Raw genomic sequence first — 23,991 nt, forward strand, 5'->3', positions numbered from 1 at the left:
AGCAACCCTGTTTCCCACTCGGCCCACTCCCACTTGGACGGCTACCTGAAAGCGTTGCCTTCGCCACCCAGCTCCTTCCTTTTCTTCACTGGCAAACAACCCTGTCTCCTGCTTCGCAGGAAAAAGCAAGGCTCTTGGCAGCCATGGAACCTCTGGCACCAAACCTGCAGGCCCTCCTCCACCGCACCCCACCTCCCCTCCTGCATGCAAAGTCACCCTCTGCTTCTTCCCAGTAATATTTAAACTGCTTGACTCACCTGTCTCATTAAAAAAAGCAAACCCCCTGCCCAGGCCGGGTGGGTCAGTTGGGGCATCGTCCCAAACACCAAAAAGTTGTGGGTTGGGTCCTCAGTCAGGAGGCAGCCAATCGATGTTTCTCACATCAGTGTTTTTCTCTTCCCCTTCCTCTCTCTCTAAAATCAACAGACAAATCCTCAGGTGAGGGGAAAAAAAAAAAGCAAAACCCTCATTCGTAGCCACTTTTTCAAATACTGTCTACCCTCCCTGTTCCCACCCCTCCTCCTACTCTGCTGAGACTGCTGTCAGCCATGCCCCCCAACTGCACTGACACTGCTGGCTGCTGGACCAGCCTGTGGGCTTGTTTACTGTGCCTGGCCACAGGCTGACACCCAGCTGCCCCCTGCACTTTTGGGTGCCCATTGAGGCCTCCCAATCCCAGGAAGTGGAACAGTTGCATCAGACCGGATCACTGGCGTCACCCTGACTGCACCCTCCCCCACTCCCATTCAAGTCATCTCAAGAACTCTCCGTGGCCACTGCTACTGCCAGCTCAGTCCAGCAGCACCCCCTGCTGGTAACACTCGCCTTATTTCTGTCTGGCTCCCCGTCCAGGCTCCAGGTGGCCCTTCTACACCACACCTGCTTACTAGCCTTCAGTGGGTTCTCAGCACTTCAGGATCAAGTTCGAATTCCTTGCCATGCAGGCAAGGAAGAGCCTTTACTCGTCTCTTGCCCCTCCCTTTCTTCACTCTGAAGCAACATCCAGCTCCTCAGAGGCCGTGTTCTCTCTGCTCTGGGCCTTCACACCTACTTTCCTCTGCTCTGGATTAACTCCTACTTATGCTTCAGGTCTGACTTGGACTTCAGTCACTCCCTCCAGGAAGCCTTCCAGGATTCCCAGTGCGGAATCAGATGCCTCTCCTGTGCCCCCAGCATTTGTGTCTAACACTTGCCACACCACAGTGCAGTGGCCCGTTTGCAGACCCAGGGCCCCTGTAGACTGTCCCTTGAGAGCAAGAACTGCCTTGTGCATCAAGGGAGCCCTAGGGTACACAGTGCACTGTCAGAGTAGGTACCCAAACATTTGCATCCTGGAGGAATGCTTCCAACACACCCTGCCCGAATCATCAAAGAATATATCTGGCTTTCAGTTTTCCCTGGGCCAGAATGGTGCTTATCTCCAAATTTGATAAAAAGGCTTTCACAACAACCTAAAAAGATAAAATTAGTCAAATTGATTTACCAGATGTCTCAGTGTAGCCCCAGGCTTACACTAAACAAAAGAACAAAATGTACAAAGGCTCCAGATGAAGGCTCACCCACTACAGAAGAGAGTGGAAAGGTGAGGGCATCTTTTCAAGGAGGCACCTTGAAGTTGGTTGCTCTAGGAACAGGCAATGGAGGACGTACGGGTGGGAGGAAAGGAGCCTGGACCCCCTTCACTTTCAAAGACGTCTTTTAATAACCGCCCAGCACACCTGCACTTGGAAGGTTTTGCTTTTTTTGGAGTGGGGAGAATTAGAGAAAGGACACAATTTTTCATCTACCTAAATATGGTTGAATATCAAAATATTTCCATTTTATTTCTGCATCATACATTTGCAATTTTAACAACTTTGATTAGCTAATGCAGTAATACAAAAATGAGGGAGAAAAAGATGTTAGTATTCATTTTCATAAAGTGCAGAATTAATTTTAAATTGTTTGCCTTAGTAAACAAAACCTCATTTCAGGTCCACCCTTACCCAAGGAGGAAGAGAAAGGGCTGTTTTAAACTTTTTACTTAGGAAATGAAAGATCCAATAAAGACAAGATTTTTTGCAAACATTTTTTTCTGGGTAAGATTTCCAAGGACAACAGGACTGACTGTAAAATAACCTTTCAGAGTTAATATGAAAACATATAATAAAATAACAAGTACATAACTTAGACCTCCCTGCTTATTTTGTAATTTCTAGGTCTCCTATGATGAGAAAAGGTACACAGCTGAACAGGAACAGGAACTTCATATGTGGCCCAGTCACTTTTTACTGGAGTTACTTGGAGACCTCTGGTTTTTGCCCTTGCAGGCAGTTAATTCTTAGACTCCCTTACCAATCATGAAAGTTGCTAGTTCAGTTAGACATTAATATTCAAAACGGGCTGCTTGCTTTACTCTGCTATATAAGGACTGGCATCTTTCAAAGTAATATTGCTAGCAACAAGGTGAATTGAAGAGCACTGATGGCTTCAGCTTGCCAAATGCTTACCTCTGAGACAGTATAAATACGAATTATTAAAGTTGTCTACTCAAGTATAAAATCTATGCAAAACCCTCAGAATATAGGTAAAATGGTCAAAGGCCAAGAAAAAAATTTTTTTCTTTTACAAGAAAGTGCAACTGCAGGGTCTTTTGAATGATCTTCTAGACCAGTGGTTCTCAACCTTCTGGCCCTTTAAATACAGTTCTTCATGTTGTGACCCAACCATAAAATTATTTTCGTTGCTACTTCATAACTGTAATGTTGCTACTGTTATGAATCGTAATGTAAATATCTGATATGCAGGATGGTCTTAGGCGACCCCTATGAAAGGGTCGTTCGACCGCCAAAGGGGTCGCGACCCACAGGTTGAGAACCGCTGTTCTAGACAGTCCTGCAGAAAACTTAATAGTTTGGCTCAGAAAGTACAGTTCCTCATGAGGAATTAAAGTTCTTCCTAGAAGAATACAAAGCAACATTTCAGGCAGCTTTCTGAAAATAAATCATTAGTTTGTGGCGACACAATGAGACAAACGGGAACTTATAATCATGGAGGCTTTCGGATCTGCTGTGACTTACACGAGAACTCGACAGAGCTTTTTTCTCACTGCAGCACATCAGGCCATTTTATAACTTATTTACGGTAGTTACAGCACTTTGTCCAACATGGATAACAGGTGTGAAACTAATCAGATAGAGAAAATCAAGTGTTTTGCTATGTTTCAGTGCTTTTCAGGTCAAATCTCAATACTTTCAAATAAATCATTAAAATAGACCATTTTCTTTGTTATTTTCAGTATTATACATAGTTAGTGGGTGATCGTGTCCTCAGTGATACCATCCTGACAGTCAGATTTTCAGCATTTGCTCGGCTGCTGCTAGGTGGTACAGAAAGTTTTCTGTCGCTGGTGGGAATCGTCTTTGCTTTAGAGCCTCAAGATTGAGGACATGCTTTCCTCCATCGCCCGAAACTTCTGAAAAGGGTGCCAAGTTGGTGAAGATTTCTTTTGTTTTTAGGGAAATGTCCTTTAATAAAAACAGGAAAATATGCAATACGTTAGCACTGAAAAATGAGTAGTTTGTTGCATTTTAACGGAATTCTTCCTGCTATTTTTAAAAGTATATCAAATTAACTTTATAAATTAGAAAAAGTGAAACAAAGTTAACAGAAAAATCAGTATCACGGATAATTTTTTCTGCCTCTCTGAATTTGCCTATTTGGGTACTTCATAGAAGTGGGATCATACAATATATGTCCTTTGGTGTCTGTCTATTTCACTTAGAATAATGTTTCCAAGGTTCACCCACTTGGGAACTTCATGCCTTTTAATAATATTCCACGGTTCCTATACACCACACTGTGTTTGTCCATTCATCCACTGATGTACATCTGGCGATTTTCACCTTTTTTGGCTGTTAGCAGTGCTGCTATGAACATGGGTGTACGAATATCTGAGTCCCTGTTTCAATTCTTCTTGATAAACACCCAGAAATGAATTGCCGGATGTATGGTAACGCTATGGTTAGCTTTTGGAGGAAGCCTGCTATCGTTTCTAGAACAGACCTCCTGCCTGGGATAAGAAACCCAGCGCCTGCCACCTGGGCTTACTCCTCTTCACCGACTCACATTCCCTTGGAGGGCTGAGGCCTCCCCAGAGCTCACATCAAAGTCATGTCCTTTTCTTGGTCTGCTGACATCATTACCCTTTCCAATATTTTTGGCCCTGGCCAGTGTGGCTTGCTTGGTTGGAACGTTGTCCTGTACACTGAAAGGTCTCGGGTTAGATTCCTGGTCAGAGCACAGACCCAGGTTGTAGGTGGGATCCCCGGTTGATCCATGTTTCTCTCTCCCTCCCTCCCTTTCTTTCTCTCTCTTTAAAAATTCAGTAAAAACATATCCTCAGGTGAGGATTAAAATATATCCTATATAATAAAAGCCTAATATGCAAATCGACCCAACAGCGGAATGACCAGTGGAACGATCGGTTACTATGATGCGCACTGACCATCTGGGGGCAGACATTCAACGCAGGAGCTGCCCCCAGCCCGCAGGCCTCAGGCCAGCCAAGGCAGGTGCCAGGAAGGCCCCCCTTGCCCCCGATCGCCCTGCTGGTCACCCTGCAGAGGGAAGCGATCAGTGGTGGGGGGTGGGGCTGGCTGGCAAGCTGGTGGTGGTGGGGGTGGGGGATGGGGCCAGCAAGCAGGTGGTGCCAGGCCAGCCAAGGTGGATCACCCCACCGGTCACCCCACATATCGGCCCTGATCGCCGGCCAGGCCTAGAGACCCTACCCGTGCACCAGGCCTCGTGTGTGTGTGTGTGTGTGTGTGTGTGTGTGTATCTATCTACAACATGCCGGACACATTCATTATACATTATACTGAGTAATCTTGTATCACTTTTAGTCCACTGAAAAACACTAATTCAAAACTCCAGTTTACATATTTCACTAACTCTACAATGTAGAGTCAATATTTTTACTGTAATATTGACAGAGGGATGGATGGGCAGCTCCTCGGGACAAAACCCACCCACTCTTCCTGTCCAGCTGGACGGCCCACCAGCACTGAACATAAAGGACAGCGCTGCTGACGGGCCCCTGGCAAAACCTGTGGGCCCCCTCGCCCTTCAGCACCCTCTAGTTCACGTCACTTCCTCCGAGAGCCATCTGATCCCTTATCTGTTATACCTCAGCCCCTTGTTTCTGTCACAGCATTCATTTATCGACGCTCACAATGATCTTCTTACTTATGTTATTTTCTCGTCATCTACGCTCAAATACAGGCCACAAGGGCAGGCACTTTGCTCGCCACTGCCCTGCACTGCCCTGTGCAATGCCTGACATATAGTCGTTGCTCGATAAATATTACGTAAGTAAATGAATGGAGAAAAGAGCTAGGTGCAACCAGAAGAGTAGGGCCTTCACATCAGAGGAGGCCCTGAGGTAGGGTTCAGAGAGGAGACCACCTTTCCAGGCCCCTGGCCCCCAGCGTCGGAGACGGGTCTAGATGAGGCAGGGCCTGGGAAAGGCGAGGCTCAAGTGTATTCTTCAGAAGAGGAGCAAGTTGCTGGAAAGGGACACAATGCAAACTGGCAGCAGACAGAGGGGTGGAGGCCGGCCTAGCTGCGTGCAGAGGAGGGGCCTACACCACATGGAGAGGCATAAATAAACCATCTGACCCTGGCCGGGTAGTTGTTGGTTAGAGCATCGTCCCGATACAACAAAGTTGCAGGTTCGATTCCCCGGTTAGGACAAAACAAGAATCAACCAATGAATGCCTAAATAAGTGGAACAACAAATCAATCTCTATCTCTATCTCTCCCTTACCCCCTCTCTCTAAAATCAATTAAAAAGTAAAAAACAAAAACCATTTGCCATCCCAATCTGGCAAGGGGAGAGGAGAGGGTCCACATGGCACTGTCGCCAGCTGCCAAGTAGAGCACAGACGAGCTAGCCCTGCGGCGTGCGACACCAGTCTGCGGAGCTTGGCAGGGTCTGCATTTTCAATGTCCTGGAGACGTCACATCACACCTGGATTAAGACACTCTATCTGGTTCCCCATGCTCCGCAGCAACCTCTCTTTACAATGTGTTTCTCCATGAAAATTCTGCTAGGAGGAGAGAATGCCCTGGCCAGTCCAGAACATCATTCCAGACCACTTAGAAGTTATATTTCTCACCATAATGCTTGGCTTCAGCACCAGCCGCCCCCCCCCCCATAAAGATCTTATCCTCAGAGACTGATAGCTGATTGGCTATGGCAGCCCCCGCCTGTTCAATTCCAGCAGGTCCATCTGCAAACCATGAGCATCTGCCCTCTGGTCTCTCCCAGTCACTTCCCTCTGTCACGTGCACAGCAGGTAAGGAGCAGCTCTGCGCATGACCCAGCAACACGGGTCAGGAACGGAGTAAGTCGTCGGGGTAAGGAGTTACCTGTATAACTTGGCTGTCCGATTTCTCTGGATCTTCTGCAGACTGAACAATTAGATGACCAATCTCTTTGTGCAGTTTGCCCATTGTCATGGCCTCTGGTGAGATTAAGAATATGTTGTGTGAATATTTAGAAGTTTAAGTAATAAAAAACAGCCCTGGCCGGTTTGGCTCAATGGATAGAGTGTCGGACTACAGACCAAGGGGTCTCGAGTTCGATTCTAGTCAAGGGCATGTACTTTGGTTGCAGGCTCCTCCCCGGCCCAGCCCCTGGTCAGGATGAATGCAGGAGGCAACCAATCGATGTGTTTCTCTCACATCAATGTTTCTGTCTTTCTCTCTCTCTTCCACTCTCTCTAAAAATCAGTGGAAAAACATCAATGAGTGAGGATTAAGAATAATAATAATAGCCCTAACCGGTTTGGCTCAGTGGATAGAGCATCGGCCTGCGGACTGAAGGGTCCCAGGTTTGATTCCGGTAAGGGCATGTACCTTGTGTTTGTGCGAACTAATATAAGGGGGTGTGCAGGAGGCAGCTGATTGATGTTTCTCTCTCATCCATGTTTCTAACGCTCTATCCCTCTCCCTTCCTCTCTGTAAAAAATCAATAAAATAGCCCTAGCCGGTTTGGCTCAGTGGATAAAGCGTCGGCCTGCAGACTGAAGGGTCCCAGGTTCAATTCTGGTCAAGGGCACATGCCTGGCTTGCAGGCTTGATCCCCAGAAGGGGACGTGCAGGAGGCAGCCAATCAATGATTCTTTCTCATCATTGATGTTTCTATCTCTTTCTCCCTCTCCCTTCCTCTCTGAAATCAATAAAAATATATTTTTAAAAAAATCAATAAATATATTTTTAAAAAATAATAATAAATAATAAATAATCATGCCATCTAGCTGAAAATCTTAAAGACCAAACAGGGAATTTTCAAAAAGCAACTGACGCAGACTATTTGAGATCTTGCTCCCTGGTATGTGTTGTCAGTTTGGTTCAAATAAAAATCTTATAAAAAAAATAAAAGCAACTGACAAACTCCCCCCTCCCCCCCATTTCCTTTCTTCTTGCTAAACACATACTGGGCGGTAAAAGGCATAATCATGATTTATATACTTTGTGTCCACAATAAAAACACACTAATACCAAACCAAATTTCTCCTTCATACCTACCTGATAAAGGTTTTTTTAAAAAAAATATATATTTTATTGATTTTTCACAGAGAGGAAGGGAGAGGGATAGAGAGTTAGAAACATCGATCAGCTGCCTCCTGCACATGTCCTACTGGGAATGTGCCCGCAACCAAGGTACATGCCCTTGACTGGAATCGAACCTGGGACCTTTCAGCCCGCAGGCTGACACTCTATCCTCTGAGCCGAACCGGTGCCGGCCCTGAAAAAGGTTTTTATTTTTCTCTAGACAACACCTAGTGAAAGCTTCTGACTACACGTAAGTTGCCAAGAGCCTGACTTTCCTGTCCAGGTCTTTACAGTTAGGAATTCATCTTTCTGGCAGGAATATTGTGAAAGCAGCGCTTCCTGACAGTCCTGCGGAAGCCCTGAACATTCAGTGTGGCAAGGCCCTCAGAACGGAGCGGAGAAAACCACCTCCGTTGCATTACTAGAAACAGCGCTACTCTCTGCAGCAAGGAGAGAAACAAATGTGCTTGTCACCCAAGGGACAAACGTGAATGGTGCTGACCAGGATGAGCCCATTTTACAGACTCAGAGCAACATATGGCAGCAAGGAGATGGCCACCCTGTCAGCCATTTAAGTGGCCCGGCCACAGCTAGTTTTCTATCACTTTTGCTTGAAGGTAGTATTGCCTAAAGATGATTTTATATTTAAAATTTTTGACCATGAGCATGCATTATGTTTGCAATTTTAAAACAAATGAAAGAAAGTAGTTCTGGTTCTAACAAAGTTCCTCATCAGCCAGCACTCAGTTATTCCTACTTTCAGGAGAAAGATACATAAATGACAACAGAAAAGCTGCCCCAGGAATTCCAACCTATAACCAGCACCTCAGAAGTGCCTGGGCACACGCAGTTAACTCAACCTTTACCATTTTACGCAGCTATAATCTGGGACAATTTCGCTTCCAGAGATGACACTAGAACACCCTTTCCTGATCGTAGCTCCAAGAATCCTTTCACTTCCTGGGCTTACTGAGACATCCTTCGCACAGATTTTCCACAGAGGATCACAGCCAACCCTTTTGCAGTGACAAATGTCCCCACGTTCTTTAATAACGTTTCCTTCAGGAGGTGCGGCCTGTTTCCTCTCCCTTAGTGGGACTCGACTTACTGGCTTGCTTCTGACAAATAAAATATGGAGGAAGTGATGTGTGACTTCTGAGACGAGGCCATAAGGGCACTGTGGTCTCCTCTCTTCTCTTGGGAAGCCAGCTGTCAGGTCATGAGAACACCCAAGCTGCCCTATGGAGAAGCCCACGTGCAAGGGCTCCTGCCAACAGCCACGTGAGTTAGCTGGTAAGTGCAGCCTCTTGCCCCAGCTGAACCTTCAGATAACTGCAGCCCTGGCACTATGCTGATTGAAAGCTCATGAGAGCCCTTGCACCAAAACCTCCCGGTTAAGTCAGTCCTGAATTCCTGTCCCACCGAAACTGTGAGATAAATATTTGCTGTTTTGAATCACTAAGTTTAGAAGGGATTTGTTATACAGCAATAGATAATATACCTTGTTTAAATATAAAGTGGAGAAACAGATGAAGACTATCTTATTAACATATACTGTGCAGCATAAGCATCGAGGATTATTACTAACACTAGAGGCCTGGTGCACGGATTCGTGCACCAGTGGGGTCCCTCAGCCTGGCCTGTGCCCTCTCCTAATCCGGGACCCCTCAGGGGATGTCGGACTGCCGGTTTTGGCCCAATCCCCGCAGGGCAGGCTGAGGGACCCCACCAGTGCACAAATCAGTGCACCGGGCCTCTAATATGCATATAAGACCTTTGGTTAATCTCTTCCCCCCTCCCCCCTACCCTCTGAGTTTCATCAATCTGTTCCATGTTTTCATACCTATGCATTGAGCATCTGCCCTCTGGTGGTCAGTGCACATCATAGCTACTGGTTGAATGGTTGCTTAGGCTTTTATATAGATAGATAAATGGCTATGCCTATAAGAATAATTGCTGTGTTCTAGACACACAAAAATCCCTCCAACAGTTAAGCAGGCTCTCAAATACTGGTTTTAGAGAATCAGTCTAAAAAAATACAACTGCTTGGCTTACATCTTGTATCAACAACAGAACAGAACAGAAGACTAACCTTTCGCAAGTGGGGCAATGGTAATCTCACTGTCTGCCAGATTCACAAACACGTCATACAGGTCTGATCTATTGCTCACCTCCGAGTCTACAAATCCGGCAATGTAACCTGTGTTAGAGATGGAGTATGAAGAAATCACATTGTGAACACATCAAGAGAAATGAGTCTAAAAAGCTCACCAGCTGCTGCTTTTCACTGCTTTACTTATTCAGGGCACATTAGCTGTGCCCTGCGGCATTTATTAAGACTACATTATTGTCAGTTGCCTGAAGAAACTCACATAACTCAAAATGTTCCAAAGCCAGACTTCAGCGTCAACAAAGGAGAATGCTTTTGGGGCAAAAATGACAGACGAGGCAGAAAGTAGCAAGGATGCTTTTGATCAGCGTTCCCCCTGTAGGTCCTTGTCTTCAAGATATCATAGCCAAACACCCAGGTTTCTCAGGGATAGTGGGTGGAAACAGTATCATCATCATCTTTCACCAATTTCAGAACTGATACAGTAAGTGCTAAAGGAATCAGGGCAACTCTAGAATTAGCAGACCTTTGGAATTGGTGTGAAGATGAAGATAACAATTCCCAGACTTTTCATATTTCTTTAAAAATATGGTTTTATTGATTTTCAAAAGAGAGGAAGGGAGAGGGCAAGAGATAGAAACATTGATGAGAGAGCAACATCAATTGGCTGCATCCTGCATGCCCCCTACTGGGTATCAAGCCATCAACCTGGGCACGTGCCCTGACTGGGAATGGAACCAGTGACCTCTTAGTGCCTGGGATGATACTCAACCAACTGAGCCATACCATCCGGGCATACAAGTATAACAACATCATTTAAAATAATTTTATTATTTTCTTTAAGGAAAAAATATGACAAGGCTCATATTACACTCTAAATCAAATCACTGATAAGGAAACTTTAAGACTTGACAAATTAAAAACAAGTTATATTTTGATGATGGCTGCATAACAATGTGAATGTACTTAATGCCACTGCACTACACACTTAAAACTGATTAAATTGAGCCCTGGTCAGTGTGGCTCAGTTCGTTGAACATCATCCCGTACAATGAAAGGTCTTGGGATTCCCAGTCGAGGTGCGTGTGGAAGGCAGCAGGTCGATGTCCTCTCCTATGATGTTTCTCTCTCATACCCCTGCCCATTCCCTCTCTCTGGAATCAATAAACATATCCTCAAGTAAGGATTTTTAAAAAGTAAAAAAAAAAAAAAGAAAAAGAAAAAAGATTAAGATGAGAAATTTTGTGTTACATGTATTTTACCCAATTTTTTTCTAAATTAAAGGGGGAGAAATTGGTTCCATTTGCCAAAGAAATAATAACTGATCAGTACTCGTCTTAGGAATGCACACACACACAAAAAAACCCAAAAAACCAAAGAACCAAGAAATCCTAGTTAAAGCCAAGCCCTGCTCTGGGTCCTGTGGCCTACCTGTGCACAGCTGCAGGGCTTCCAGCTCATCAGCATCCAGGTGCACGTACGAGTGAAGTATGGTCCAGTCCTGTCGATGCCACACCAGGGCAGGCAGGGTTCTGGGGAATCAAAGTAAGAATGCAAATGGCTGCTGGCCTGCACCTGAGAGACTCAGCTTGCCCTCTCCCGTCTTCTTCGGGGGAGGAACTGGGTATTAGAGACAGAGGGGAGAACCAGCCCTACATGGGCCAACAGCTCCAGGCTTTAAACGAAAGTAACGCAATGTTTTAAACTCTGCTTTTTAGCTACAAAAAGCTCAAGGTGGAGTTTCAAAAGAAACTTGGCAAAGAGAAACGCTTCAAAGGTTTTCCTCCAAACATCCTATGCTGTAGACTGCCATGGAGAGGGAGTCTCAGATCTGAGGGTACAATCTAAAGAGGGCTCTGTCAGAAAAAAAATAAATAAAAAATTTTTTTAAATCTTATTTTTATTAAATACTAGAGGCCTGGTGCACGGATTCATGCACTGGTGGGGTCCCTCAGCCCGGTCTGTAGGGATCGGGCTGAAACCAGCTCTCTAACATCCCCCGAGGGGTCCTGGGTTGTGAGAGGATGCAGGCCAGGCCAAGGGACCCCACCGGTGCACAAATTTGTGCACCATGGCTCTGACATCCCCCGATGGGTCTGGGGTGCGAATGAAGCAGATTCAGGGTAGACAGTGCCCCAGCAGCAACCTAAACTACAGCCAATTCAGCAAGGAATCAGGCTCCCTCCTCTACTGGTTGGAGCATCTGCCCCTGGTGGTCACTGCATGTCATAGCTATCAGGAGAACAGTTGGACGGTCACTTAGGCTTTTATATAGATAGATGTTTTTATTGATTTAAGAGAGAGGGAAGAAGAGAGGAGGGAGGGAGGGAGAGAAAAACATCAATGTGAGAGAGAAACATTAATCAGCTGCCTCCTGCACACCCCCTACTGGGGATCTAGCTCACAACCTGGGAATGTGCCCTTGACTGGGCGTTGAACCAGTGACTTTTTGGTACATGGGATATCGCTCAACTAACTGAGCCACCTGGGCCAGGGTGCAAAAAATTTTTTTGAAGTCTCTCATTTCATACTTAATTCCAGTCAAACATGAATCTGTGTACCGGGCCACTAGTTTATTATAAAAATAAGAGAAGAGTGTGGTAAAACCGAACAGAAAAACAACTTACTAAACAGGGGTTAGGAAACTATGACCCACAGGTAGTTCCTGTCTTTACACATAAAGTTTTATTGAAACAGCCATGCTCATTCACTTACGTAGGTACCCATGACAGTTGAGTAGTTGGGGCAGAGACCATAAGGCCTACAAGCCTAAAATATTTCCCCTCTGGCAAAGAAAATTTTGCAAACTCCCTGCTCTAAAATATTCATATTTCTAAAATTAAAGAAGAATCTGTCCAAATTCAGTGACCTTGAATTGCTAAATAAATCTAAACTGGATCATTAGACCAAAATGGTACTTCACCCCCCAGCCAACATATTCTATTTTTACCAAATGTCCAACAGAACAGAGCATACAGTAACACAGTGTCCTAAACTACCCACCAACAACATTACACTGTTTAATGATTAGAGAGAATACCTGGTAAACTCCTGGACAACTTCTATTTTGGGGTGATAGACGACAATTCTTTTCTTTAGCATCAGTGCTGTGTGTAAGATAACTGTTTCCATTCCAAACTGAGATACAATGTCTTAAAACAAAAGAAGTTATAGCATTACTACATTAAATATTACATAAGAAAATAAAGTTTTGATTGGAAAGAACTCTTATCACATGAATTCAAAATTATTTTTAACACAGAGAATAAATTTCGATAAATGCTGTAAGCACAGAAGTATCTTATCTGATGGGCATTTCAATCCATACATCTGCTCCAGGGTGGGCGTCACGGCTGCCTACAGCTGTCCCCCCAGGGACTCTATGCTGGACACACACATAAAGCCACTCACAAGAAAGTGGAGTAATGGTATAAAGGGAACCAGCACTGTCATAAAAACTCCTTTTTTTGTTTTTGTCAATCCTCATCCAAGGACATTTTATTCCATTGCTTTACAGAGAGAGTGGAAGGGAGTAAGAGGAAAGAGAGAGAAACAGCAATGTGTGAGAGACACATCAATTTGTTGCATCCCACACATGCTCCCTGACTGGGTGGGGGTGGGAAGCAAACCCACAACCCAGGTATGTGCCCTTGACATGCAATTGAACCCTCGACCCTTTGGTTCCAGGGCCGATGCTCTAACCACTGAGCAACCAGTCAGGGCAAAACTCAAGTTTTAAAAAATATTCACTGACCGGCCCCTCCCACCCGCCCACATCATTACTTAAGTCCTTTTGAGATAGCTGGGTGACACCTGGCACCTCCACAGGGATGCTTAGAAACCATACAGAAGAGTGGCATTAGCAGTGAAGACAGGCAGGCGCTGTGGGGGGACGAGAGGAAAGGCTGGCATTGCCCCTGAGTTCTCCTCTCCTCCCTTTCTAAAGAGCCCCGAAGTCTGTGGCTTCGGTCCTGGACTGTCCCTGCCATTTTGGACGTTCCAGGAGGAGAAAAAGGCAGGGAGCTGGGCGAGAAGCCTGGGTCCAGGCCTGAGCGTCCAGATGGGCCAGGTAACTGCTCTGATTTAAGGAAAGAGCACTATGGAAGCCAGTGGAGCCCTGGAATGCAGCTTATTGGTGAAAGAACATTCTATTTTTAAAGTCAGAATCTGTGCTCGCTTTGGCAGCACATATACTAAAATTGGAACGATACAGAGAAGATTAGCATGGCCCTTGCACAAGGACATGCAAATTCATGAAGCGTTCCATATTTTATTTTATTTTTTAAATATATTTTATTGATTTTTTACAGAGAGGAAGGGAGAGGGATAGAGAGTTAGAAACATCGATGAGAGAGAAACATTGATCAGCTGCCTCCTGCATACCTCCTACTGGGGATGTGCCCGCAATCAAGGTACATGCCCTTGACCGGAATCAAACCTGGGACCTTTCAGTCCGCAGGCCGATGCTCTATCCACCGAGCCAAACCGGTTAGGGCAGAAGCGCTCTATATTTTTTAAAAAAGTCAGAATCTTGGCCTGGCCAGTGTGGCTCTCGGTTGAGTGTCGTCCCATGTACGGAAGGGTCACAGGCTTGATCCCCAGTAGGGGGCATGCAGGAGGCAGCCGACTGATGTTTTGCTCTCACATAGATGTTTCTCTCTCTCTTCCTTCCTCTCTCTCTAAAAATAAAAACTATATATACATTAAAAAACAAATTCAAGCAAAACAATAAAAGTCAGAATCTTTTGGAAAGGAACACCACAAAAGTCTGCTTTCCTGTGACAGAATTCTAATCAAATTAGGAAATGGAGACGCTGAAGAGAACATACATGTTATGTAGACAATCTATGTGGAAAGATGGAAAAGAGCTACTGAACGACTGTCCTTGGCTTGGGGTTTTGTTGTTGTCGGGATGAATTAATCTGGGATGGGTTTCTGTTTTCTTCTTGTTTTCTTTTTACCTTTGATGGAGCCTGCGAGGTATGCCTTTCGGACATCAAAGTCCTTGCTAAGGAAAGAGCCGTTTTCTTCACTCTGGCATATCCCCTTGGTGAGAACTGCAATATAACTCTCCATCATTTTAACTGGGCTCCCGTGTTTCAGGTACATTCTGGAAGAAAGGACAAAGAGCCATCATGCCTTTATTTCACACGAACCACATGGAGCAATGCACCAAGACTAGGCGTGGGCACTTTCTAAAGAGTTGAAGCCTACTTGCTTATACACTCTGAATGCCGAATCTTTTCCTGGCAAGTGATAATTCTAAAATTTAATTTGAAGATGTGTTTATAAAAAAGCACCATCTGAGAGACCTTGGACAGTTCTCTGCAGCTGCTCCCTCTTTCTATGTGGGGAAACCTGCTACAGTCCACTAGGGCAGGAGAATGAACCATGGCCGCCTGGGGCCTCATTCTTCTCAGGAACATTGTACACTTATCTCTTTCTCTGTCTTACATTCATTCACAGCTGGTGTTCTTAGCCATAACAACTGTTTTATTGCTTGAATTTCCTTTGACAAGAAAGGAGGTTTATGCAGTGATCACAGAGAAAGCAGTAATTAGTTGTGAAACCTGTATTTAATATCAGAGTCCCAGAGATAACTATATTTAGATCATTAAGAAACTGAACTCCTTTAAGTTTTTGGTGATAAATGCACACTAGATACATTCATCAAGTTAAATCTTCCAGAAAATGCTGACAGGAAACTGGCTCCGTTTATAGCTCGCATGTGAAATCAATCCCTCCCCCGGAAATCTCTTTCTATGAGTAACAAAATCTAAATTTTGCTTAGAAAGCAGGGCTGGGTCTACTTGGGCCTTTTAGCAGCTGGGATAGAAAATTGGGAGGAAAATAAAACCAATGTTTAAGTTAGATCACTTGAAAATGATACTTATTGTAGATTACGTTTCATTAAGATAATGAAAAAGTTTTAACTGTTTACCAAATTTTGTCAGTCACCAGTGTTTTTCTATTTTTTTCAATGTACAAAATGAGAAAAAAAGGTACAGAACAATGACGATGGCAAGCTATCATATATGTAAAATATAGTCAAGCCATGAACTCATCCATATGCTTACATACGGAGACTGTCTCCAGTTGGATATAAACAAAACAGGCCAGGAGCTGCCTCGGGGGTGGGGGTCGGGAGGTAGCACTGGAGGCTGGGAACGGGGAAGGGACTTAGTTTTCACCGTAGACCCTCCTGCACAGTTGGTTTTTTAACTCTGTGCTTTTATTACCACCCAAAATACACAAAAACCAAAACCACACCATTACAATTATAAAATAGAAACAAGAGACAGTCAGGAAAAGAGAAACATAAGAAAGGTAGGATAAGATGACTTCCCACATGACAACCCTGGACCATGAGAAACTGAACAGAGGGAGGAATCCCCCAAAACCATTTCATAGGAAAAACACAAGCACAGCCCAGGGACCATATTCCGATGGAGCCACAAGCTGTCATACTTGGCTTAGACAACGGCCTGTAAGTAGGCCTGGTTCTCTACCAGAGCCATTAGCTGGAGGGATCAGAAGAGGAAGAGGTTCATGCCAACTGACCTGGATCCCATAGAGGGAATGAACCCCGAACCCCCATGTGGGCCTCTACTGCCACCTCAGCAGCATGCTGTGGAAGGAATGCCTGCCTGCTTCTCTCACCAGGCACGGGAGCATGTCCATGGTAACCTCACCATTATAAAAACATGCCTAATCACTACAGTACACATCTAAACTAATATACTGCATGTCAACAGTAACTGAAAAATTAAAAAATGTATTTTAAAAGTGTCTCTGTGCATGTGCATGCAGACACATGCATTCATGGGGAGAGTGTGTGTGCATGCATGCACCTGAGTACACTGGTGTGTACACATGTAAGGAAGCAGGAGAGTTCACTAAGAGGCAGGAGCAGAGGAGGGGGCTGGCAATAGCTCTGAGTCCTCATTTCCTTGCACAGGAGCAGAAGAGAACCCAGAATGTGACAATGCCATGGCACCACCGAAGCTGAGAAGCCCTCTGGACTTCCTGGAATTCAGTGAAGTAACCTCACCCTGACTCAATCAAATGAAATGGGAGTCCAATGTTTGTTCAAAACACCTTTACAATGTTTTTAGTTCACAGCTGCTGGACAGTGTCTCTCCTAACAATAATAATTTCTGTTTGTACCATATTAGCAGACAACTGTTGATATTCCACAGTGAGCCATACACCTGGAATTTATCTTAGGACAAGAAGTCTTTCTCAGCATTGCTGGCTGCAAAAACAGTAAAACTTCATTTTGTCAAAATACAACCTACCTGAAACCCTTAGGTTATGAGAAGGTATTCTTACGCTATGTTGTGTGTGTGCACATAGAAATGGCAAAAAGGAAACCATTTATCAGGCTGATAGCGGGAGAAACAAAACTCCCCTCATTCACACCAAATGCAAACTATTCCCTGGGTGTGAGCCTGAGAGCTGAGTAATACAGAACATCGAGACTTCTAAGTCTATCTAGTGTCAACAGTATTTTAAAAAAACTAAGCTAAAACCTTGTAAAAGTTTTCATTACAGAAAAAAGCCAATATTCCTCACACACAAGAAAGATTTAATAAAGTCTGCTAGATATACTTACCAAGGCAAGAAAGTAAATTGGTGCATTTTAGATAAATTTTTTCAACAACTAGGATGAAACTAAAGAAGTCTACTTGAATCACAATTAACCAATTAATCAGTTTTTCAGCTCATTATTCCAGCTAAGAAATGTTTTCCTGTGCTTTAGCATAATTCACAATGCTCATTAACTTTCCCCAAAATGATTCCCACACAGACCTTGCCACAGACAAAGCAGCCTGCCACTTCATAAAGCACTTAATTTATCTGTCCTGTTTAGAAAAATTCTAGATTGGAAAGGAATAGAAGTAACGGACCAAAAACGGCAAGTGACTCAAAACACCCAGGCACCACAACAGTTGTGCAAACTACTTTTTCTCCTCCCCTCGACCATTTTCCCAAATAAGAGGAGCAGTATCATTGAAGCCAAAGAGCGAGTTCCTCTTTATGAAACAGTCTTCAAAGGGCCAGTAAAGATTCAGTTGGGGAGACAAAGGGGAAATCGACTTCCTCGGTGTAGAAATCTGCTCTGTGCTACTAAGATCTTCATTTTTGTATATTAGTATTTAACACAGTTTTCATACAGACCTACACAATATCCTAGTGAAGGCGGCATATTTCTCTGGGTTAAAATCTTTGGCGGTCAGAACAATAGAAAAATGAGTCACCTGTCCAAAAGAAACAAAAAAAGTACACTTTTTAAAGACACTTTAATAGAATTAATTGTTATCACTACATTTTAACAAACCTCTTGTACAAGATATACCAGCATAAAAAGGAAAAGACCAAAATGCAACCAAGTCCTCACTGCTTCTTTATACTCTTATATGTATATCCACACATATAAAAAGTTACACAGAATATATATTGCATTTCCTACATGAGAATGTAATACTTTGCCAGTGTTTTTTGAAAACAAAAATATTTCAAATATCAAAAATGTGAATTTTTATTTTAAACCCCCTAACATCATCAAAACAGAACTAGGAATACTATGACAGACCTACCAATTTAGTAACTATTTTTCATTAATGAAATAGAAGGATGGGAGACAACAAAAATATATCTCAGTAAAACGCTTACAGTAAAAATTATACCGTTCCAGAAATAGTTAATTCCCAAAAGTTGCTATATAATATAAAGGGCACTGTTATAATATGCTTCATTTATTTATATGCCTCTATTATTATACATATATATTTCTGATAATCATTATGCCTATTATTCTCATTAGTGAGACAAAATTTAGAACTTTACAAAAGCAAAGCATTTAAGAAATACATTTTAAAAATCATATTTTGAAGGGTAAAATTTCAAAATCTTGCTATATTTCAAATCTGAAAAATAAATTTGAAATCGCTGTTGTTAAAATTTGACAGTCTGCAGGGTAAAATTTAGTAAGTCTACCTGAGAATACATCAAGACTTTACAGCAAGAACTTAATAAACATAAACCAAAGATTTTATAACATGTGGAAAACTATTTTTTTGCAAATTTACATTTTCTAATTATGAATTTCTATTTTGTCTTAAACCTCTACCAGTTTCGAAATTGTTGCCTTCCTGTTATTTTAAATGTAATTCCTTAAATTTAAACTGGTATCCTGGACATGCTCCATACATCTGGTTATTGGCTGTAAAATTATCCCTGAAAAGACAGTCTCCACTCAGGAACATGCCGGGAGCTCAGCCACTTCTCCCCAATATTATTTTCTTTGAAAAAACCTGCTGGTTGTTTGGACGCTCACAGGGACCACATAGTGGTTTTCAACATGTCACACTGATCCCATCCATGTCAAATGACACAACAAAAAACCTACTGAATACTTGAGTTTCCTTAATTATCCTTTCTATTTTTAATACAGCCTTAACCAGCCACAAACAAATAAAAAAAACATTTTCTTAACTATGGCAAGGATAATTATATCCTCTAAAATAGTTTTTAATGATGGAAAAAACACTTCTAATCGGGCATTACTTTGAAAGTACTTCTACATCAGTGGTTCTCAACCTTCTGGCCTTTTAAATACAGTTCCTCATGTTGTGACCCAACCACAAAATTATTTTCGTTGCTACTTCATAACTGTAATGTTGCTACTGTTATGAATCGTAATGTAAATATCTGATATGCAGGATGGTCTTAGGCGACCCCTGTGAAAGGATTGTTCGATCGCCAAAGGGGTCGAGACCCACAGGTTGAGAACCGCTGTTCTACATATTTCTATTCCATCAGAGTATAACCCGAACAAGGCTTCACCACACCAACCACAGGGTCAGTCACATAATACACACCAACAAATATTTATAGGATGAATGAGAGTGAAACATGAAAGAGAACATTCCCAAAGAAAATCACATGTAGCCCTAGCCAGTTTGGCTCAGTGGATAGAGCGTCAGCCTGCAGACTGAAGGGTCCCAGGTTTGATTCCGGCCAATGGCACATGCCCAGGATGGGGGCTAGATCCCCTAGAGGGGGTGTGCAGGAGGCAGCCAATCAATGATTCCCTCTCATCACTGATGTTTCTCTCTCTCTCTCTCTCCCTCTCCCTTCTTCTCTGAAATCAATAAAAATACATTACAAAAAAAAAAGAAAATCATATTTAATGTTTTGCAAAAGCATACTGTGAATGATAAAACCTAAAGCTAAAAAAGAGTTACTGGAATAATCTTACATCACTTTAAATATTTTTGTTTTGTTTTTTTACCTTTATGCAGTCATACCTTTTTCAAAACTGAAGAATCTGGAACTTCAACGGTTGTGATATAAAACCATGTTCTTCTGTACTGACCGAAGACGAAGGGATGGAGGAGTCTGTTTTCATCTGTAAGGCAGCATTTTCTCAGCAGCAGATTCCTTAAAGTAGCTGTCGTGGAAGGATAACACCACACCCACAGAACTTCTCCATTTGTGTCCTTTTCTACGGTGGAAAGATGGTCACTGTGAGAATGTCAAACAGCAGCAAGGAAGTGAATTGATTGGTTACTCAGAAGCACTTAGTGGAATCACTTTTAACATCCTATTTTACAAAGCACCCCGGAACTGGTGAGACCCCTAATCCCCACCTACCTCTACTGCTCTAATTACCTAGCACTCCTGACCTTGAATTTTAGGCTACTCGAGTAAATCATCTTACAGACTGATTGTGCAAGATCTATATTTAAAACTTTAATTTCATCAGCAAAGTAAACATCTCAATAACAAAAGAGGAGCAATCTACTAATAATAAAAATGACAAGCAAAAATAGTCTAAATTTTAGAGAAAGTTACTGCACATATAGCACTAAGAATCTAGATTTTGATCTACAGACTTAAAAAATACTTATTATCGCCCTGGCCGGTTTGGCTCACTGGGTAGAGCGTGGGCCTGCGGACTGAGGGTCCCAGGTTCGATTCTGGCCAAGGGCACATGCCCGATTGCGGGCTCGATCCCCAGTGGGGGGCGTGCAGGAGGCAGCCGATCAATGATTCTCTCATCATGTTTCTCTCTCTCTCTCTCTTCCTCTCTGAAATCAATAAAGATATATTTTAAAAAAACTCATTATGGAAAATATCAAGTATATAAAAAAGCAGAGAGAATAATAACATTCCCCCATCTCCATCACTCATCACTCGGCTTCAACAATTACCAACATCTGGCCCTCCTTGTCTCACAAGGGGGAGAAGCGTTTCCCTTTCCATTATTTTGAAGCAAGTCCCTTTATTCTTCAAGTCAACACGAAAAATAAAAAGCCTGCTGAATTGAAAATGATTAAGCCATCTTTTCCTTCACTGTTAGCAAATAAAGTCAGAGTTTAACTCAGCCTTAATTCAGAAGGACTTCGGGCAGGACTAAGATGACGAAGTTACTTAGGTTTTGCTTTGAAACAGTTTTAAAACCACATTTAAGAAATGTTCAGATGGGTATGCGATGCATCGGGATGATCGCTTAGTCAGTTACATAATGTCTAATCACTGGGGTGTACACTTAAACTAATACAATATTGTATGTCAACTGCAATTAATTAAAAAAATAAAAATGATTTAATTTTTTAAAAAAGGCATGAATACAGGAAGCCATTTCCAGATAAATGCACCTCTTTGAGGCACTGAAAAGTAATCAGCACATTTCGCCCGTTTTTCTCAACCCAAGCAACGTTCTTGTATACACCAGGGAAACAGCGTCTAGGGCAGTGGTTCTCAACCCTCCTAATGCCGCGACCCTTTAATACAGTTCCTCATGTTGTGGTGACCCCCCGACCATAAAATTATTTTCGTTGCTACTTCATAACTGTAATTTTGCTACTGTTATGAATCGTCATGTAAATATCTGATATGCAGGATGTATTTTCATTGTTACAAATTGGACATAATTAAAGCATAGTGATTCATTACAAAAACAATATGTAATTATATATGTGTTTTCCGATGGTCTTAGGCGACCCCTGTGAAAGGATCGATCGACCCCTCAAAGGGGTCTCGACCCACAGGTTGAGAACCGCTCAAGGGGTTTGTAAAAATCTCAATAGAATACTTTTTCAAAGGACATGGCACGCAGGGAACCGACCGACGTTCATGCCAGCAACCCCGTGCTCGCCATCGCCTATCAAATGAATGGTTCCTTGAAACGCCCAACCCTGGCACACGGCACGCCCCCCCCCCAACCCCGCCCGGCACACATCCCGGGCTGCTCGAAGATCCCAACGTACTTCCTCATCCATTAATTCCCCAACACCAACGGGTCCCACCCGTGATTAAGTCGACACCCGTGCTGCGTGCACCAGCTGTGTCTCAGACGATGCCGGGGTCCCCCACGGGCTCAAGTTGGGGCTCTGGGACAAGACTGCAGGTGTCTTAACCCTGGTTCCGCCACTTTCTAACGTGCGTCGGTGGACACCCTGGCCTCGAGCTACTGCCCCGGAAAGTGTGCATCAAACGTTACCCACAGCCCCCGGGAGCCGAAGTGAGTGAAACGGAGATAATCCAGGCATACAACGCTGAACCCGGAGCTGGTAGTCGGCCACCGCGTCTCCAATCGCTGGATCACATGATCCAGGCCAGCCGGGCGCCGGGCGGGCAGTCACGCCAGGCGTCGCCCCCCATCCCGAGGGACCCCGGCCCAGCCGCCTCCCCGCCTGAGAGCGGCTCTCGGTCCAGCCGGGGTCCCGCAGCTCGGTCACCTTCCACGGCCGGGCTCGTCTGCGGCCCGGAACGTCCAACAGCTCCCCTCCCTGGACCTAGGAGGCCCGAAGGTCGCTCCGCCCCGCCGCCCGAACCGGGAGGGCACCAAGGGCGGAAGGGCCCACGGCCGCGGGTCAACCCCAGCGCCGAGGAGGCCGGGCCGCGCCGCCCCCTGCCCAGGCCCAACGTGGAGGGGGTCGCGCCCTCCCCACGAGGAGGGCGGGAGGAGGAGCCACCCCAGGCCCAGGCAGAGGCGGAACTGGGATGCGGGCCTGGGGCCAGGGCGCCTGCGTGCTCACCAATCAGCCCGACTCCGAGCATCAGCTGAGTGTCCGCCGCCCCGTCCGCAGCCATCTTCCGCCGCCGCAGCGCGCTGCTCCCAACGCCCCGCTCGCAGGCTCCGCCCCCTCCTCCAGGGCCCGCCTACCCATTGGCCCCACCCGCTGGTTGAGGCTCCGCCCCTCCCCCAGACCCCGCCCCACTCGTCCGGACTTCCTCCCGGCCCCTCCATTCACCTTCAGCCCTCGGTTCTTCACACTTAAGCCTCGCTCAGGCTCCGCAGCTTCCCACCGTTTATCTAATGCAGATTTTCACCCGCCTTCTCCTCAACCCACTTCCCTCGGGCTTTCCTCATTCTACCTCTGCACTCCGCTAAAAGGAGGAGGCCCGCCCTGGCTGGTTTGCTCAGTGGATAGAGCGTCGGCCTGCGGACTGAAGGGCCACAGGTTCCATTCCAGTCAAGGGCACTTGCCTGGGTTACTGGCTCAATTCCCAGTAGGGGGCGTGCAGGAGGCAGCCTAGTAATGATTCTCATCATTGATGTTTCTATCTCCCTTCCTCTCTGAAATCAATTAAAAAAAATTTTTTTTAAGAGGAGTCCTGAGGATGGAGGAAGGGTCTCCATTCATTCATCCCAAAACAAAAAAATAATTGAGAACTTAAAATGGCTTTGGAAATATAGTGTTGACAAGACAGAGCATTCCAGTGGGGAGAAATGGACAATTACCAGTAAAGTACTACTAAAACAGCCCAGAGTCATAAACCCATTGCAATAAGATAATAGTTCAGGGTGTTAGAGTGGATAGAGGTGTACTGCTTTAAAATGGCGTCAAGGAAGGCTTCTCTGAAGAAGGACTATTTGAACCGAAATCTGAATGATGGGAAGGAGCCAGACAGTTTGGGTGGCCCAAGGATCCTTCCTTCTGAATCCTCTGCACCTCCATCCCCAAATCACACAAAACGAATTAGGGAGGGTCCTTGGTGTCTGCAGGAATACTAAGAAAAGCATGTAGTTACTGCTCAACTTCATAGTTATTATAAGTGTAGTTTAAGCATTTCCCTTTTATTGTTTTTTAAATATATTTTTATTGATTTCGGAGAGGAAAGGAGAGGGAGAGAGAGAAACATCAATGAGAGAGAATCATTGGTTGGTTGCCTCTCCTGTGCCCCAGACTGAGGAGCAAGCCTGCAGAATTGAACCCGGGACCCTCCAGTGCTCAGGCCGAACACTGAGTCAAACCAGCTAGGGCTTC

At 44.4% G+C, this 23,991-nt stretch overlaps 1 protein-coding gene and 1 non-coding gene across 9 annotated transcripts; one reads left to right on the forward strand and one right to left on the reverse strand.

The window, feature by feature from the left end:
- Positions 1-1,775: 1,775 nt before the first annotated feature.
- On the reverse strand, positions 1,776-22,865 carry FAM45A (family with sequence similarity 45 member A). 8 transcript variants are annotated; one of them, XM_006101214.3, is made up of 9 exons: positions 22,759-22,865; positions 20,023-20,219; positions 17,891-17,970; positions 14,671-14,819; positions 12,750-12,861; positions 11,141-11,241; positions 9,692-9,799; positions 6,412-6,506; positions 1,776-3,506 (listed from the first exon to the last, which is right to left on the reverse strand). In XM_006101214.3, the coding sequence occupies exons 1-9, from the start codon at positions 22,811-22,813 to the stop codon at positions 3,330-3,332; spliced, it is 1,074 nt and encodes a 357-aa protein (XP_006101276.1). In that variant the 5' UTR covers positions 22,814-22,865; the 3' UTR covers positions 1,776-3,329. The 8 variants fall into 8 exon arrangements, with proteins under 8 accessions (XP_006101276.1, XP_023620499.1, XP_023620504.1 ...); XM_023764731.1 differs by lacking the exon at positions 22,759-22,865 and adding an exon at positions 22,221-22,451; XM_023764736.1 differs by lacking the exon at positions 22,759-22,865 and adding an exon at positions 22,225-22,345 and having other exon boundaries at positions 17,895-17,970; positions 20,007-20,219.
- LOC111828377 lies at positions 13,879-13,982 on the forward strand. The gene has a single exon (XR_002832226.1). It is a non-coding gene; the product is annotated as a U6 spliceosomal RNA (small nuclear RNA).
- Positions 22,866-23,991: the final 1,126 nt, after the last annotated feature.

Source organism: Myotis lucifugus, unplaced genomic scaffold, assembly GCF_000147115.1.
Source record: "Myotis lucifugus unplaced genomic scaffold, Myoluc2.0 scaffold_345, whole genome shotgun sequence".
In the NCBI taxonomy this organism is placed as follows: domain Eukaryota; kingdom Metazoa; phylum Chordata; class Mammalia; order Chiroptera; family Vespertilionidae; genus Myotis; species Myotis lucifugus.

Bases quoted from the DNA above. Each gene is read 5' to 3' on its own strand.
- FAM45A (XM_006101214.3), bottom strand. From the start codon at position 22,813: ATGGCTGCGGACGGGGCGGCGGACACTCAGCTGATGCTCGGAGTCGGG. The intron at 20,220-22,758 runs GTGAGCACGCAG...TTTCCACCGTAG, and splicing joins GCTCGGAGTCGGGCTGATTG to AAAAGGACACAAATGGAGAA. The intron at 9,800-11,140 runs GTAGGCCACAGG...TCTCTAACACAG, and splicing joins AGCCCTGCAGCTGTGCACAG to GTTACATTGCCGGATTTGTA.